Source organism: Alexandromys fortis, unplaced genomic scaffold (assembly GCF_014885135.2).
Source record: "Alexandromys fortis isolate MF-2015 unplaced genomic scaffold, M_Fortis_MF-2015_v1.1 scaffold_12, whole genome shotgun sequence".
Lineage (NCBI taxonomy): Eukaryota > Metazoa > Chordata > Mammalia > Rodentia > Cricetidae > Alexandromys > Alexandromys fortis.
In genome coordinates this window covers 16,127,669-16,144,357 of record NW_026067937.1, presented here as the reverse complement: position 1 = coordinate 16,144,357, position 16,689 = coordinate 16,127,669, and the positions used below count along the sequence as shown (strand labels likewise).

Here is a 16,689-nt window from a genome sequence, read left to right as displayed (position 1 = left end):
GTCTATCTCACTTGTGCTGCATGGTTATGGACCATCAAAGAACACTGCTTAGGACACGAACCAGAAGCAGCTCCCATCCTGCTCCTAGATGCCTCACCACCAAGGACGAGATGCTAGGAGAGCCTCCCATTGACAGTTAAATGCTTTAAGCCTCAAGTAACCCATCTCTGTGGCTCCAAACTCACCAGCTAGTCACACGGCCTCATCCTAGAATAAAAGGACCTGAACTCCACCTTGTGGTTGCCTGGATTCGCTGGGAATACCTTTGGGAGACCAATAAAGACCACCCTTCCACACCATGCTGCCCCTCATTATCTTTCACTCACTCATAAATTCTAGGTGAGGATTCTAAGAGGGGTTGACCAGGGCAGAGTGGGCTGGACACAGAGAGGGCAGATGAGGCTGAGGAAGGCAGACATCTAGGTCTAGTGACAATTTGGTCCCTCACCAGAAATGTACTGGGCAGACTCAAGGGGGCGCAGGAGCCTGTGGTGGCCCTAACTGTACCACTCCTGACTGCAGTGGGGGCTGGGCAAGAGCAGGTGCATTCTCTTGGGCTCTATAAGTGTTGTGGGTTGTGGGGAGAGGAAGCCGGGATGGATTGACTGAAGAGAGCTTCCCGGGCCTGGAGATGGGTGAACTGGCTAAGGGAAGCAGACACTAGCGTGTTTCCCATAAGGACCTGTGACATTCTGCACCCTTGAGTGATATCAGCAGTGGAGCAAAGTTATGAATACGTTAAGACCCTCAAGGGAGAGACCTCGGGGCAACTTAATAAACAGGCCTGATCCTCTTTTACATTTGCTGATTGAGCCGGTGTTGAATCTAAGTGAAGAGTTAGCCAGATGGTAGACGCTCACCAGACAGACCAACTCGGAGAACCAATCTGAGAAACATGTGGACTGGAAAACTCCAGCAACCCAGGCGGGGGGGGGGGGGGGGGGGGGGGGGGGGGGGGGGGGGGGGTGATGACTGTGGTGACAGACTAAGGGTTCCTGGGACGAAAAAACGAAACTCATCTCTGAGAAGGGACACTCAGAAGAGACCCCTAAGAACAGCTGCTCCTTGGGGGCACCGCCACTTAGGGGCTGGGTGGAACAGGCTGGAGTCTGGCAAGCAATTGTGATACCCAAGATGGTTCACGGAGCATTGCCCAGGTCAGAGCTCTCGCTTCTGAAACCATGGACCATACCCTGGGTCAATCACTTGACTGCTCCTATCTCAGTGCTCTTCTGGCTGACTCCTAGAAGGGCTGCACCGAGCCCACTGTAGGGAGTCCCCCTGCAGAGTCCAATGCCCTGTGGCAAGGATCCTGAAGATGCCCTTCCCATGAAACTAAAGAAAACAAGGGGCCTGGGATATGTGCCCAGAAGCTTCCCACTCCCCAGGGATGAGGCAAACAAGCTGGGGCTTCTGACCCATACATCCCATACACCGTGGACTACCAAACCAAGACCCAGAAACGTCCCAGCCTTCCTCTATAGGGGACAAGTGGGCAAGGCAAGCTGGGGTGCCACGGGCATCACACTTCGTGGGAAATTAGTCTGCTTCAGGGTGGATAAAACTCCCAAAGTTTATAGCGTCCCCAAGATGAAGGGCAATCTTCCTTCATCACTCGCGGTCCCTAAGCACAAAGGACTGGGTGTGCTTCTTTCTAGATCACTCTAAACTACAGACCACAGCTATCCTCCAAGAAGCCATGGCCAGAAAATAAAACAAAATAGGAGGCTTTCCTCCTCGAGGTCGCCACTCATCCTAAGGGTCTGAGCTCCTTCTCTGGTGTGCTCAAGACACCAGCAACTTTTTCCCCCGTCCTCGCCCAAGGCTGCTCCGTAGTCCCTGCAGCGACTTGCCTAGGGCACATTGGCCTTGACGGAGGAAGGTCATTGGCCACCAAGTTTCTGCAGTTTTTGCATCACGTAGTACCTTGGGGACCGAGAATGGGGAGGTGGCGGTGGAGACGACACTCAGGAACGATTTCCCGAAGAGTCGACGCCGCAACCAAGACTTAAAATAGATGGAAGCCACGCCCTTCCCCTGCCGCCCCAGGCCCGCAGCGGGTGGCAGAGAAGAACGCGCTCCCTAAGCCCCCAGCCCAGTCCGGGAGCCCTGGCTACCCGGTCCCTGCAACTAGGCCAGCGGCCTCATCCCGCCCTCGCCCCGCCCTGCCCCGTGTCTACGCGTTCTCTTTCCGAACACCGGGCCGGAGAGGCCGCTCCCATTGGCCGGCGGCCGCGTCCGTCAGCGCGCGGCGGAGCCGAGGAAAAGGCTACAGTGGAACAAGGCGGGCGAGTGCGCGGAGGAAGGAGGCGGAGGCTGGGCCGCCCGAGGCCCGCGGCGGGCGGCCGCGGCAACCTGCGGGCCCGGGCCACCTCGGGGCCCGCCCCGCTGCCGGTGCTACGGCCCGTGCCCCGCCGTCCGCACGCGCCCCGCTGCCCAGTGTCCCCGCGCGCGCGTCGCCGCGGTCCCCACGCTGGTTGGCGAGCCGCCCAGAGCCTTCCGAAGCCATGTTCGCGTTCATGGCCACGGTGGCCACCGGGCCCACTCACCTTCGCGGGCTCCCACGCGGGGCGGCGGGCCGGGCCGGGGCCGGGGCGGCGGGGCGCGGCGGGACAGGGCGGCCGCGCGCGGGGTCCCCGGCCGGGCAAAGTTTCAGCGCCGGCAGCAGCACGGCGGCGACTCGCTGCTGCTCTCCTCCCCTGCTTTGACCACCATCTTATTAGTACAGGAAATGACATGGAAAACGGAAGAAAGCGGCGTTTGGGGCAGACGCGGACCCCCCAATTCAGGGGGCCGGAGCCGGGCCTCGCCGAGCCCCGCGTCCCCCGAGCCGGCCCCGCGCGGGAGCTCGCGCGTCCCCGCCGCGCGCCCCACGGGGAGGGCGACGCTGCGGAGGAGGAGCGGGCTGCGCCAACTTTGCGCCCGGGATACTTTCGGGGGGTCGTGCTGGAAAGTTGTGGCGTTTGCGCAAGTCCATCCGAGGGTGCCCACTGGCTCTGCCCAGCTTCGATGCTGTCGGTCTGGAACCCAATAAATAGTCAGAGGGTGATAGATGCGTTTATAATTTTAACCCTTACTGGGTCCCCTTCCCGGCCCCTTTAACCCTTTGGGTGCTCGGCAGTTTGGAAGTACCAACCGAAGTTGGGTGATGTGTGTCCCACTGAACACCAAGAAGGGCCCTGGGGCATGAGGAAAAAAGTATGTGGGGCTGCATACGTAAAGGGTGAACCTCGCTTGCTGCTCAGATCAAAGTACAGTACCGAGACAGAATAGAAAACTGGGAGTGGCTGCTTCCTAGCTGGTTTGGAAAAGATTTTTAAGAAGCCCTTCTTTGCCCGGTGCCTCATTTTCTCCGTCTGTGAAATGGGGCTCAACAAGAAGAAATATTGAAGGGATGTAGTGAGGCTGGGATCTTTTGAAGAAGATGGGGAACCAGGACAGCCGTACTCCAAGCAGTCCCTTTTTTGTACTGCCCCCACCACAAGGGAAGGCTGAGTGGGGTGGGAGGCATATAAGAGGGTTCACCTCAGGCTGGACTTTGTCAAAAAGGATTCTACCTCAGTAAAAGGGCTTAGAAGACCTGCCCAGTGTCAGGTTGTCCTGAAGGTCCAGACAGTCCCAAGAAGCTTTTACCAGGGCAATCCCAGAGGGGTGTCCAATGGACGCCTACTCCTGTGGTGAGTTCCTGGACACCTGATGGGGACCAGCAGAGGAGGGAACGTGACCGTTTATTTCTCTTGACCTTGATAGCACAGATGCTTGGAATCCCTCATCTGTCAATTGCATTATGACCTTGAGTGTCTACAGCTTTGACTCTTTCCTCATCTTGCAAAGCTGTAAGGTCCAGCTGCCAGCTCTAGTGTGAGCCCTGAGGGTGTATATAAAGAGTCCAGAACCGGCTATAATACTACAGAAGTATCTAGCTGCTATGCTGTTTGACAGTCAACAAGTGTAGCTTTCTGAAGCTCTGAGTATTGCAGGTAATAATTGGGACCAGGAACAGTGTTTTCCAGTGAGGCTCCAGCCCAGCCAGAGGTCTGTAATCCTACCTAATGTTCATGCCCCAACTAACACATGGTGGAGGAATTAGCCACTTGTCTCTTGTGTGGGGAAGAACCCATACATGAAACAACATCAAAGGCGGGGCCAGGAACCCACAGGACGGCATGCCTGGAGGGCAAAGTGATGACCCTGAGATGTCCTTGTGCTCTGGGTTTGACTAGTGAGTGCCTGGTGCAGAGTAGATGGGATGAAGATGCTTAGACAGAGACAGAGGGAAAGAAAGGGTGTGGCCACACACCAGAAGGCCCTTTAGAGACTCAACAATCTTTGGAGACTGGTTTTCTCTGATCAGAACCGTTGGACAGGGTTTATAGGACCCCCTACAGACAAATGGTCAATGTAAGACCAGCCCCTTGCCTCAAGCTTCCCTCTGTGGGTAAACTGGGCCTGAATCGCAGAAATGCAGTGCGAGAGTGCTCGCTGGAGATGGGGGGGGGGGGGTTTCCCTCAGGGACAGGAGCTGAAATGAATAGGGCACAGGGCAGCCCTTTGCCTTCTCAGTCATCTGAGGCATCAGGGAAACATGCTCAGAGAGGTCCAACCTGCCTGAAATCATAAAGCTAGTTAGAGGCAGGGGGAGCCAAGCGGGACTTGAAATGTCCTCCCTCCATTGAATAGTGTCTTCTCCACTTCTCCTTAGTCACTCTTTCCCACAATGTGACCAAGGATTTCCTTTGTTTTCTTCTATTTTGTAACTGTTGCACACAAAGAGTTCGCCAGTGTCTTGTGAGAGGAAGCCAGGTTCTTGCCTCCCCTCTCCTTGCAAAAATGTCCCCATGAAGATGTCAAGATGTGATTTATGAGTAGATTTTAGCTCATCAGAGGGAAAGTCAATGTGAGATCCGTTAATAATAAGGATGCCTGTCCAGGACAACGAGGGCTACAGGGAGAGACCCTACCTGAAAATGCTATACGAATTCAATAAATAAAAACCACTAATAATAATAACAAATAAGTAAGGATTCCCAAACAATATCCATACCCAGTGAACTATGTGGTAGGTGGCTCCCAGGTCTCTAGAGAGTCATTTCCACACTTAGGGTAAGACAAGCATATTATTTATCCCATCAATTAGCCATATCGTCAACAACCTCGAGGGAGAAATTTCATTCAGGATTTATTGCCTGGAAAAACTAAAACTGGAACAAATTACATCTCTCAGGAGGAACACGCAAGCGTCTTCCTTGCTAATGAGAGGAACTCTGTAACTGATCGGGCTTCCCTTTTCACATGGGCTGCCAGGAAGCTCAGAGCCAAATTCCGTCCTCATTCCCAACCGCATTGGCAGTTGCTTCCTTCTCGTTCCTGCTTCCCACTTCTAATCCTACTGGCTCAGCCTTGTTTTCTCTGTCTCCCTTTGAAAGAAATAAATCATTCAAATGAGCCCACATTGGAGGAGCTGCCGAAGTGGCCTGGATCCCAGGGGCCTGTTCTCAGCCAGGCCAGGCGTGGCTCCATTCTGATCTTCCCGCTTGCCCAACAGCTGAGGGACCTCTCTCTGAAGGGGCTGGCTTAAGACCAAGGGATTGCTCACACAGCTGCCGACAAAGGCTAAGATCAAACAGTCAGGGTCAGGTCATCAGTGCTATTTTGTACTTACTGAAACAGCTAACCCCTCTCCTGTCAACTCCCTAGGAGTACAACACCCCCCCCCCAACAACACAGGTGTCCCCTAATGGTCCATCCCACTGAGAAATGGCAGGAGGCAGCCCTGTCCCTCTGGAGGAGCCACTGTCCTCACTGGATTCAGGTCATGTGCCAGGAGAGGCAACAGGGTTCAGGTAGGAGACTAGGGTGGGGTGGGAGGACCAGGGTACTGGAGAGTGTCTTTGAGGAAGCACTGCTTTTAGCAGGTTGTGCTAGGTAGAAGAGGCAGTCTCGCCAAGAGCAAAATGGCAGGGTCCTCTGCAGGGGACACAACCTCTGCAAAGACACTGAGGTAGGACAGACTGCACTAGGGGGGAAGCAGCGAAGATAATGAAGGTAGCAGCAGGATCCAAACCCAACTTTTCCACTTAGATTTGCTTGAAGAACATGAGAAACCACTGAGTCTGTGATGTGTGTTTGCACAAGCTCACCTAGCTGCCACGGCGCCTGTGAGTTCTGAAAGAAGTGACTTACAGGAGAAAGGGCTTATTTTAGCTCGAGATTTAAGGTCTAATTCACTGAGGCTGGAGGTCAGAGCAACAGGAGCTCGAGGTGGTGGACCACCTTCAATCCACAGTCAGAGGAAGAGGGGCATGAACACACTAGAGCTCAGCTTGCTTTCATGGTTTTATACAGTCCAGGATTCCTTGTCAAGGAATGACCTCACCAGTAATCTAGAGGGGTCTCCCCACACCAACTAATACAGCAAGATGATAGTCCACAAGCATGCCCGAAGCCCACTTCCAGGTGAGTCTGGATTCTGTCAAATTGACAATTAACACATCACAGCTCCTTGTCAACTTGATACCCAAACACATCACTTTTAAGCCATGACTTTCTACACCTTGTTCTCAACATCTCATGGTATTGTAATAATTCAAAATGCATCCAGTCCAACGTTCAAAGTCCCCGTAGCTTTTTACAATTCCCATGCTTTAAAAGTCTGGAGTCTCTCGCTTTCTCTCACTCGGGCCCCACAGAGAGGCTCCCACAACGAGTGCATGGGGACTGCCCCTCCTTCTCCTAGGCCCCTGTGCTTGGAGAGGAGCTGCCCTGGGCATCAGTGCCACCTTTATTCCACTTCTCGTGATTTGCCATAAAAGCATTCTAAGGTTGCAGGCCAGCGTGGCCTGGGTCATTTTGCGCGTGCCCGTTCGTTTCACAACACACTGTGGACGTCTTTACAAGTCTCTTTAAGAGCACCTTTTATCTCTAAGATTTCAAATGGCTGCGCTCTGCACAGCGTGTTGTGACGTGTTTGGAGGCTGCCATTTTTGCCATTATAAATACTGGCACGATAACATCATTATTTGCTTTGAGGGAGAATTTCCTAGGAATGAAATTACTGGGGAAATAATCTGTGCCTTTTTCTTTACGTTTCTCTCGAGAACTTCTCATTGATCTATGGTGATGTCAGCAGAGTCTGAGCGTGCAAGTTGCTGTCACCAGCTCGCTCTGTGAGCATGCCATTTGTGGTGACGGAATGGTAAACTCTGCGACCTTGATTCGATTAAGAAATACTTTAGGCGATGCTGAGACACACCTTTGGGTTTCCAGCCAGGCCTAGTGAATGTGGGTGACACTGTCCAGTGGGATGGGTACTGGACTGCATAAGAAGAGGGAAAGGAAGATGCCGGCTGGGCAGAGCACTCCTCCAGCTTCCCGATCTGCTGAGATGTGATAAGAGGCCTCACATTTCCACAGCCACAGGAGGAGCTGGCGCCTGACCTCCAGTACTCCCTCCACCATGGGCTGCACGCCCTCAAACTGCCAGCCAAAAGGAAGCCTCCCCTCCAGTCGTTCTTATCAGGAGTTTAGACTATGCTCACTAGAAAATAATGTCTAATTCTCAGAGTCTAAACACATCGATGTGGTCATCGCTGAACTAGGAACAGAGCAGTTCCAGGCTCTGGACTTGCACTTCACCGGGCCAGGACCCCAGGAGGAGCCTCTTCTCCAGCCCATCTTGAATTTCCTATAAGAAACCATACATCCATAAACTTCTACATTTGCTCCCTCTGCTCATTGCCATGTGTGTGATTCAGCCATCATTCTGAGAATAGCAGACATGTTTCTTTCATTGCTGTATGATATTCCGTTGTATGAACACACAGTGATCCATTTACCACTTGTAAACATTGGAGCTGTGCCTATCTCCACCTCCAAACAGACACTATGAGCATTTGACACATGGTTTTCAAGAGATATATGCGTATTGACTTTCTCATATTGTAGCCTAGATACCTTGTTAGCTTCATTTTTAAGTTCTAAACAGCTTTCTAGAATAATTGGTATTAGCTATCCCATCAAAACTGAGTATTAGAACATATTTAAAGGGTATCGTTTCCACACTAATTTTTTTTGTAAAAAATAAGTCAAAGGACCACGGAGAGGACTTAGTGTGTAAAAACACTTTTTGATTATTGGAGCCCACAGTCGCTGCCCCCAAGGCTAAGGTGATGGCATGCACCTGTAACCCCAGCACTCCAGTGTCCAGAAGGAAAACAGAGACAGGAGAATCAGACTGATGGTCCTCTGACCTCCATGCAGGTGCCTGCCACGCCCCTCCCATTGCACCAACCCACTATGTAGATGTGCCCCTCCCGTTGTATCAATCAACTATGTGTGTGAGTCTTTTGGATTCTACCCTACTCTGTGCTGGCTGGTTTTATGTCAACTTGTCACAAGCTAGAGTCATTTGGGAGGAGGGATTTTACATTGAGAAAATGCCTCCATATAACTTGCCTGTTGGCAAGTTTACAGCATGTTTTCTTGATTGGTGTCTACTGTAGAGAAATCAGCTCTCTGTGGGTGGTGCCACCCCTGCCCTGGTGGTCCTGAATGGTGTAAGAAAGCAGGCTGAACAAGCCCTGTAGAGCAAACCAACAGTGTTCTTTCACAGGCTCTGCTTCAGTTCCTGCCTCCAAGTTCCTGCCTTGAGTTCCTACCCTGACTTCCCTGGGTTGGGGCACTGTATAAGATGGAATAAATTCTTTTCTCCCCTGGTTTCTTTTGGCCATGGTGTTTTATCACAGCAGCAGAAACTCTAAACTGGGTGTGGTGATGCACACCTTTATTCCCAGCATGCAGGAGACAGAAGCAGGTAGATCTATGTGAATTTGAGGTCATCCTGGACTACAAAAGGGAGTTTTGTACTACTCAGGGCTACTCAGAGAAACCCTGCCTCAAAAACGCAGAAAGAGAAAGAAAGAAAGAAAGAAAGAAAGAAAGAAAGGAAGGAAGGAAGGAAGGAAGGAAGGAAGGAAGGAAGGAAGGAAGGAAGGAAGGAAGAAAGAAAGAAAGAAAGAAAGAAAGAAAGAAAGAAAGAAAGAGAAAAGAAGAAAGAAAGGAAGGGGGAGGTAGAAAGGGAGAGGAGGGTGGGAGGAAAGAAGGGAAGGAGGGGAGAAAGGAAGGAAAGAAGGAAGGAAGGAAGGAAGGAAGGAAGGAAGGAAGGAAGGAAGCCCAACTAAGACACCACTCATCACTCTCCTAACCAAAGCTGCCTGCCCTTCATCACTGTAGCTTGAAACAGCATGACTGTCTAGTGGGTGTGGCAATTTGACATCTCTGCATTTCTGCACATGTTCTAGAATTAGCTCTTCGATTTGTTCACGAGAAACCAAGTCTTCCAATTGATAAACATATAATTTTTACTTAGTAATATTCATAGTATCCGGTGTGTACATATTACCATTTATTCTTAAGCATTTAATTTTAACAATTCAATTACAAATGAAAGTCCTTCCCATTTGTTTTGCTTGATTATAGAAATATAATTGATTTGGAAGTCACCTTGTTTAAACAACACCTTAGAGTTTGCTTTTTAATTCTAAGTGGTTTTAGATCATTTTGGAGTTCCTGTATGCACCATCATGCCATGTGTGACCTGGTAGTGGTTTTATGCTTTTCTTTTGAACCGTATGCTTTTTTAAAATCTCTGTTTCACTGGCTGCAATTCTCAGTACAATGCTGAACAGAAGTACTGATAGTAGCTTTGTATTCCCTTAACTCCAGGGAGAGAGCATTTGCTATTCAAACTTTAAAATATGTTCTCCAAAGGCTTCTCTAGACATCTGTGAGTAGATGGGGGAAGTTTCTTTTGTTCCTGTGTGCTGGTGAATGAATAAATGTTGAATTTTTGGCTCGTGATGTTTCTGTGTCTCATGAGTTTGTTATGTATGTTTCTCCCCTGTTATGTTAATGTAGTGAATTGCATCAAAAGATTGTTAAAATAATCTAAACAAAATTTGATAGGACTGTAAATATGGCTCAGATGTTAGCTGTGCTTGTAGAGGACCTGGATTAGTTCTCAGCAGCCACATTGGGCAGGTCGCAGTCACTTGTAATTGATGACCTTTTCTGGCCTTGGATACCCACAAGTACAGGTGTACACGCAGATAAGCAAGCAAACACACATACACAGATATTTTTAATCAGTCACATTTGGTCATAACATGTTATCCTCTTTTTCATATTTGATTTGAAATTATTTTACCTATGATTTTTGTATTTATATTTATGAGAGATATGGAACTGTAATTTTCCTTTTCTCTAAAATATAATAATAAAGAGTCATATTTTGTCATAAGGGGTAGCTGGCCTTGCAAAATGGGTTCAGAGCTGTTTCCTCTTTCTCTACTTTCTGAAAGAATTTATGCAAGATTAGCGCTGAAAACTCCCAGCACAGCTAGCTGGCCATGGACCTCTCTGTGCAAGAAGATTTTACTTTAAAATGCAGGTTCTATTTTCCAATGCACACCACACTGCCACATTTTAACTTCCTTTCATGTGTCAAGTTATATTTTCAATGAATGTGTTCATTTAACTGAAGTTGTTACAGACTGAACTAGATTGCAAGCATAAAGGTCTTAGCTGAGTCCTGGTATATGAGAGGCTTGTGTCAATCACCAGGACCTCACAGTCAGCTAGACAATCTGCATATTGATGATTTGTTCTTTTAATGACTCTAATTTTCCATTGTCATTTTGCCCTTATATGCATCTCATGGTTCTCATTATCTTCTCACTCAAAACATTTTCCTGTCACTATGGCAGGACGTCTTCTCGCACCCACAGACTACTTTGCAACATGCTGGTTCCTTTGCAAACATTCTGGAGAGCTCACTGCGACCGTTCATACAGCTTTACCACTTTATTCCCCTTCACTGAGGAAGCACAGCCTGCAGAATTCCAGGCCTTTGGAATGCTCCTTAGCTGCTGGGCTAGGACGGCCTGTGCTGGTTGTCAGTCTAGTCTGTTTGATATACGTACCAGGGGACAACAAGGAGCTGCCCCTTCTGTAGTTGTTGCGTATGGTGGTGGACAGAGGCCAGGTGGACGAAACTGATTAATCATGTCATGGCATAAGGAGAAAAGAGTGTCAGTCACCAGTAGCCAGTACTTGCTAACCCCAGGGCTCATTTCCCAAAGTGCATTTGGCAAGGTATCAGGTTGTGCCCTCCACACCCCTCCCTCCATCCCTCCATCCCTCCCTCCCTCCCTCCCTCTCTCTCCTAACTTATCACATCACCAATTGTATCCATGTAGATCCAAGGATGTCACTTTGCTCTCATTTTAAACCAAGAGACCTCATTGACTTTATTGCTGCATCACTCCAGCTTTAAGCATTTCTGTTTCTTTGAGTTGGTTCCTAGTATCTGACTAATTTGTGAGATTTCTTTTTCTTTTAACTACAACCTCCTGTGGATTCACATCTTATATTTCCTTCCTAGAATCAAGAATCCATGGAGTGTGGTGCCCTGGGCAGGGGCATCTGGACGTCTTGTGGGATTATGTAAAATAAACCCTTCATAAACGGAAACTGTAGTAGATCACTGTGTGTGGTGGCACATGTCTGTAATCCCAGCACTTGGGAGCCTGGGGCTAGAGCATCACTGGTTTAGAGCTAGATTTGGCTACAAGCAAGGCCTTGATCTCAAAAACTAATTTTGAAATAGATAACATTTGAGGGGTCTGGGAAGACAGCTTATTTGGTAAAGTGCTGAGTTCAGATTCTCAGCGTCCACCCCGTACAAGCCAGGCACTGTTCCTCATGTCTGTAATCCAAGCCCTGCTCTGGCATGGGACATGCAGACATAGATGGATCCCTGAAGTTCAGCCAGTCTAGCGAAACTGGTAAGCACCAGGCTCTGTGAGAAACCCTGTCTCAAAAAAAAAATAAGTGTAGAGAAAGATTGAGGAAAGTACCTGTTGCCAGCCTCTGGCCTCAACACGCATGTGCACATACACATGAACAAGTTCACACACACACATACCAAAATAAATAAGACAAATATATTTATGGGACTGACATGGGTGTAGATACTCACTTGTAATCTCAGTACACAGAAGGTAGAGGCAGGAGGACTGAGAGTTTGAGGACAGCCTGAACTATATAAGCTCAAGAACGACCTGGACTATACAGTGAGTCTATCTGTCTGTCTGTCTATCTATCATCTATCTAATAAACTTGCTCTACTGGACACCAGGAATTAGCTCAGCCTCCTTTATACATGCTTAAAGGACATTAGTCTCCAGTTGGTCAAGTTTGTCTACCACAAAGTCTGTTTTGTAGGAAAGAGGTAGAGCATGTCCTATAAGCTATTGGTTATCTATACCCAAAACTTTCGGCAGAAAAGTCCACCCTCACGAGCATGGGACCATCTGGAGCTATGACTCATTGCTGAATGCTCTACCTCTAATGCTGTTAGCCAGGTTTCTTAGTTAGGGTTTCTGTTGCTGTGAAGAGATACCATGACCACAGCAACTCTTAGAAAGGAAAACATTTAATTGGGGTGGCTTTCAGTCCATTATCATCATGGCAGGAAGCAAGTCAGCCTGTGGGCAGACATGGCGCTTGAGCTGAAAGTTCTTACATCCTGATCCAAAGGCAACAGGAAGTGAGCTGAGACATTGGGTGGTATCTTGAGCATATATGAGACCTCAAAGTCCACCTCCACAGTGACACACTTCCTCCAACAAAACCACACCTACTCCAACAAGGCCACACCTCCTAACAGTGCCGCTTCCTTTAGGGGCCATTTTCTTTCAAATCTCCACACCAGGCAAAGTTCCAGACTCAAAGTGTGATTTCCACTGAAGTCCTTCACTTTGGCAGCATTTTACTGCCAAAAGATCCTAAATTAGACCACCATCTGTAACAGTGTGTCAGGGCTACCTCCTCACAGGGGGAACAGGTCAGTGTCTTTCCTCACAATCCAAGGCTGAAGGTCCCGAGCTGACTTTTAGTGGCTTCTCTCATATTTTAAATGTTGTACTGACCTCATCACTCAGCCTCAAAGATTTTATAATTGTCTCTCTGATTGCTTCTTTGACTGCTGCACTGTTTAATCTCCAGCTATCTGTGGGCTTTTCTAGATTTCTTATTGTTATTGACATCCAGTTTAAATTTTTTGTTTTGTGAAAAGCTTTAAAGCATGTTGAGCTATATTGTAACATACACAGTTGATTGCTGACTGTCTGACCTGCTGATATGTTACCAGGGATCTCCATCATCAATCTTGAGTCAACAAGATATGTAATTTGCTTTTTTTCAGGGCTATGATGAAAATAGATGAAATAAGGTTTATTTTCTTAACCTGTAGAAACTGTGATATCTAAGTTCTTTACAACATCATTTACACAAATAGGGTTTTCATCTTGTATGAGTACTTCCTAGTTCCTGAAATCAAGATACTTAAAGGACTAGAGGCATGGCTGAGCAATTAATACAAGTTCATTCCAAGGACCAAAATCAGAATTCTGATATCTTCTTGTAATTCATGCTAAAAGATAAAGATCCAACCTTCTTAGGAAACAGAATGCACATGGACATACCCACACCAAGACACACTGATATTGCATTATTAAAATTTAAATAAATCTTTACACAAATTTCCTCTCATGAATGTTTTTCTATTGTAAGCAGTCTTCCTGTAACACAGGAACTGAGATAGTTAAAGGCTTGCAGAATTTTTCTTCATCATGAAAAAAAAAAGCTAGGGCTGGAGAGATGGCTCAGTGGTTACGAGCACTGCCTGCTCTTCCAAAGGTCCTGAGTTCAATTCCCAGCAACCACATGGTGGCTCACAACCATCAGCAATGAGATCTGGTGCCCTCTTCTGGCCTGCAGGCATACACGCAGACAGAATATTGTATTCATAATAAATAAATAAATATAAAAAAAAGCTATCATGTAGGCTTGAAGTCAGAGAAATCAGTCCTTCTCAGTTGGTGTTACCATTTGGGAACATTGAGAAAATGCTATCCTGCTGAAGAAATATGTCACTAGGTATGGGCCTGAGTTTCCATCCATACACCCTTTCCAGTGTCTACTCTCTACTTCAAGGTGCAGGCTGAGGCTGTAAGGGTGTAGCTTCTTGCTTTACCTTCTATGTCTGACAGTTGGTGCCAAGTCACTTTCATGGTGAACCTGTATCTCTCTGGACCAAGGGAGAAATTAAACCCTTGTGTAAGCTGACTGAGACATTGTTTCATTACCACAACAGAAAATGCACTAGTACATGTCCAAAAAGTTTCGTTCATGGATTTCTTGTTTCCTGTGATCAAAAAGAAGTATGAAATCTAAAAGAATTGCTTTATAATTTAAATTCATAGACTGTCTATTAAGTGTGCAAAAATGTACAAACAAAATTTTAAAAAAATCACAAAATTTGAACAAATTGCTGATACTTTCCAGGTTTTTTCTCCAGAAAAAAAAACAACCTTATGTGATGGAATGTATCTATGTGGCTAAAGGTCTTACCAAATCCTTTACAGCCAATATGCTTTAGTATGCATTCTTCCAATCCCCAAAGATTTATGTAATATGTACGGGCTTTAAAAGGAAAAGTTCACTCTTGTATAAAGGCTATCATGAATTGCACAACTCTGCAACACTGACTAAATTTATAGGGTTTCTCTGCAGTTTGATTTTTTTCTTATTATTTTTGAAGACTACTGATACATGCAAAGGCTTTACCACACTGCTTACGTGCATAAGGTTCCTCTCCAGTGTGAATATGAGTTCTTTATTCTTTGTCACAGTGATTGTATTCATACAGTTTCCAGCCAGTACGAGTTCTTCCAAGCATGTGAACACGACTGTGCTGGGTAAGGGCTTCACCACATCGCCTGCATCCGTAGGGCTTCTCTCCAGTGTGTGTTCTTTAATGAGACTGAAGACGAGCGTGTTGTGAAAAGGTTTTATCACATTGACTACATTTGTAGGTTTCTCTCCAGTGTGTTCTTTTATGAGGTTGAAGATGACTGTGTTGTTAAAAGGCTTTATCACATTGACTACATTTGTTGGTTTCTCTCCACAATGTGTCCTTTTAAGTTGTTGAAGATGAGTATGACATGGAAAGATTTTACCACATTAATTACACTCAAAGTTTTTCTTCAGTATGAGTTCTTTTATGTCTTTGGTGATAACTGTAATATGCAGAGGTTTTCTCACACTGATTACATTTGTAAGGTTTCTCTCCAGCATGAGTTCTCTCATGTGCTTTGAGACTAGTGTGATATGCTAAAGATTTACTACATTCGTTACAACCGTAGGGTTTCTCTCCAGTATGTGTTCTTTTATCATTTTGGAGATAATCTTGTTGTGAGAAGACTTTATCACACTGATGGCATTCATAGGGTTTTTCTCCAGAATGTGTTTGTGTATTTTGAGACTACTATCACATGCAATTGCTTTACCACACAGGACATTCATAGGGTTTCTCCCGGTATGTTTTCTTTGATGTATTAGAAGATGACTATGACATGTAAAGGCTTTACCACGCTGCTTACATTCATGAGGGTTCTCTCCAGAATGAATACTTTTATGTATTTTGAGACGACTGTGACATGTCAAGGCTTTTCCACACTGGTTACATTCAAAAGTTTTCTCTCCAGTATGTGTTCCTTTATGTTTTTGTAGATTATTCTGATGGGCAGAGGCTTTACCACATTGATTACATTCAAAAGGTTTCTCTCCAGTATGTGTTCTTTTATGTCTTTGGTGATGACTGTAATATGCATGGCTTTACCACACTGATTACATTCATAGGGTTTCTCTCCAGCATGTATTCTTTTATTATTTGAAGATGACTGTGATATGGAAAAGTTTTAACACCTTGAGTATTTTCAGATAGTTTCTCTTTGATTTCTTCCATGTCTTCCATGTCTTCTAGAGCTTTGACAGTGTTCTTCAGTATATTTGTCTTCCCATTTGTAGCCTCCAGCAGTGAGGTTCCTGTAGGTCTCCAGCATCACATCTTTGTATAGATTCTTCTGGGAAGGACCCAGCAAAGCCCACTCTTCCAGAGTGAAGTCTACATGCACATTATCATAGCTCACTGTCTTCTAATATTTCCCATACTTCAACATCATGTCGTCTCAAAAGGCAGCCAGTCGTCATCCTCACATCTTCACACAATCAACCCTCAACTGGATCTCTGCCGTGCCCTGGTGCTGAAATTCGCCCATGATTTCTGCTCAGCTCCCTGCCGCAGCACCGGCAGAGCACACAAAACCTATGGCGCCAACTCCTCTTCCAAAAGCTTTTTTAAAAAATAATTTCAAGATAAGAAAGTGTATAATATAGCACAATATGCAAACAATCAATGTGGAATAGTTAAAAATACTTTTGGTAATTAGCTAGACAAATAATTAAATATATTTTATATAAAGTAATAGATTGTGTGAAGAATTTTCAACAATTCTAAAATTCAACATTCACATTTAAACTTCTGATTGTTTATTAGTAGCATATAAAAATTCAATTTAACTATTACTGCCAGAAAACATAGTCTAAAAGATTTCAATTTAAAAAATATAAGGTTACTAAGTAAGGATAAGAGTGTTCTGGACATATGTACAAATAATCTAGTGCGGTCATACAGTATAAGAGTCTGTAAGTAACAACTGGATGAATATTTGTGGTTCATTCAGATCTTCTGTATGTTAGCTTATCTTTAGTCTGTTTCATCACTTC

General features: G+C 46.3%; 2 protein-coding genes across 4 annotated transcripts in view; both read right to left on the bottom strand.

The window, feature by feature from the left end:
• Positions 1 to 3,019, bottom strand: part of Prdm11 (PR/SET domain 11) — an 87,240-nt gene extending 84,221 nt beyond the window's left edge. The window contains exon 1 of one of the 3 annotated variants that reach the window (XM_050146999.1): positions 2,550 to 3,019. In XM_050146999.1, coding sequence (XP_050002956.1) covers positions 2,550 to 2,738 — 189 coding nt within the window. In that variant the 5' untranslated portion in view covers positions 2,739 to 3,019. The remainder of the gene's footprint in view (positions 1 to 2,549) is intronic. The other 2 variants (XM_050147002.1, XM_050147003.1) reach the window with 2 other exon arrangements.
• Positions 3,020 to 5,437: 2,418 nt separating this feature from the next.
• Positions 5,438 to 16,014, bottom strand: LOC126504542 (zinc finger protein 431-like). Its single transcript, XM_050146904.1, has 3 exons — positions 15,869 to 16,014; positions 15,504 to 15,707; positions 5,438 to 5,613 (listed from the first exon to the last, which is right to left on the bottom strand). The coding sequence occupies exons 1-3, from the start codon at positions 15,963 to 15,965 to the stop codon at positions 5,438 to 5,440; spliced, it is 477 nt and encodes a 158-aa protein (XP_050002861.1). The 5' UTR covers positions 15,966 to 16,014.
• Between the last annotated feature and the right edge of the window lie 675 nt (positions 16,015 to 16,689).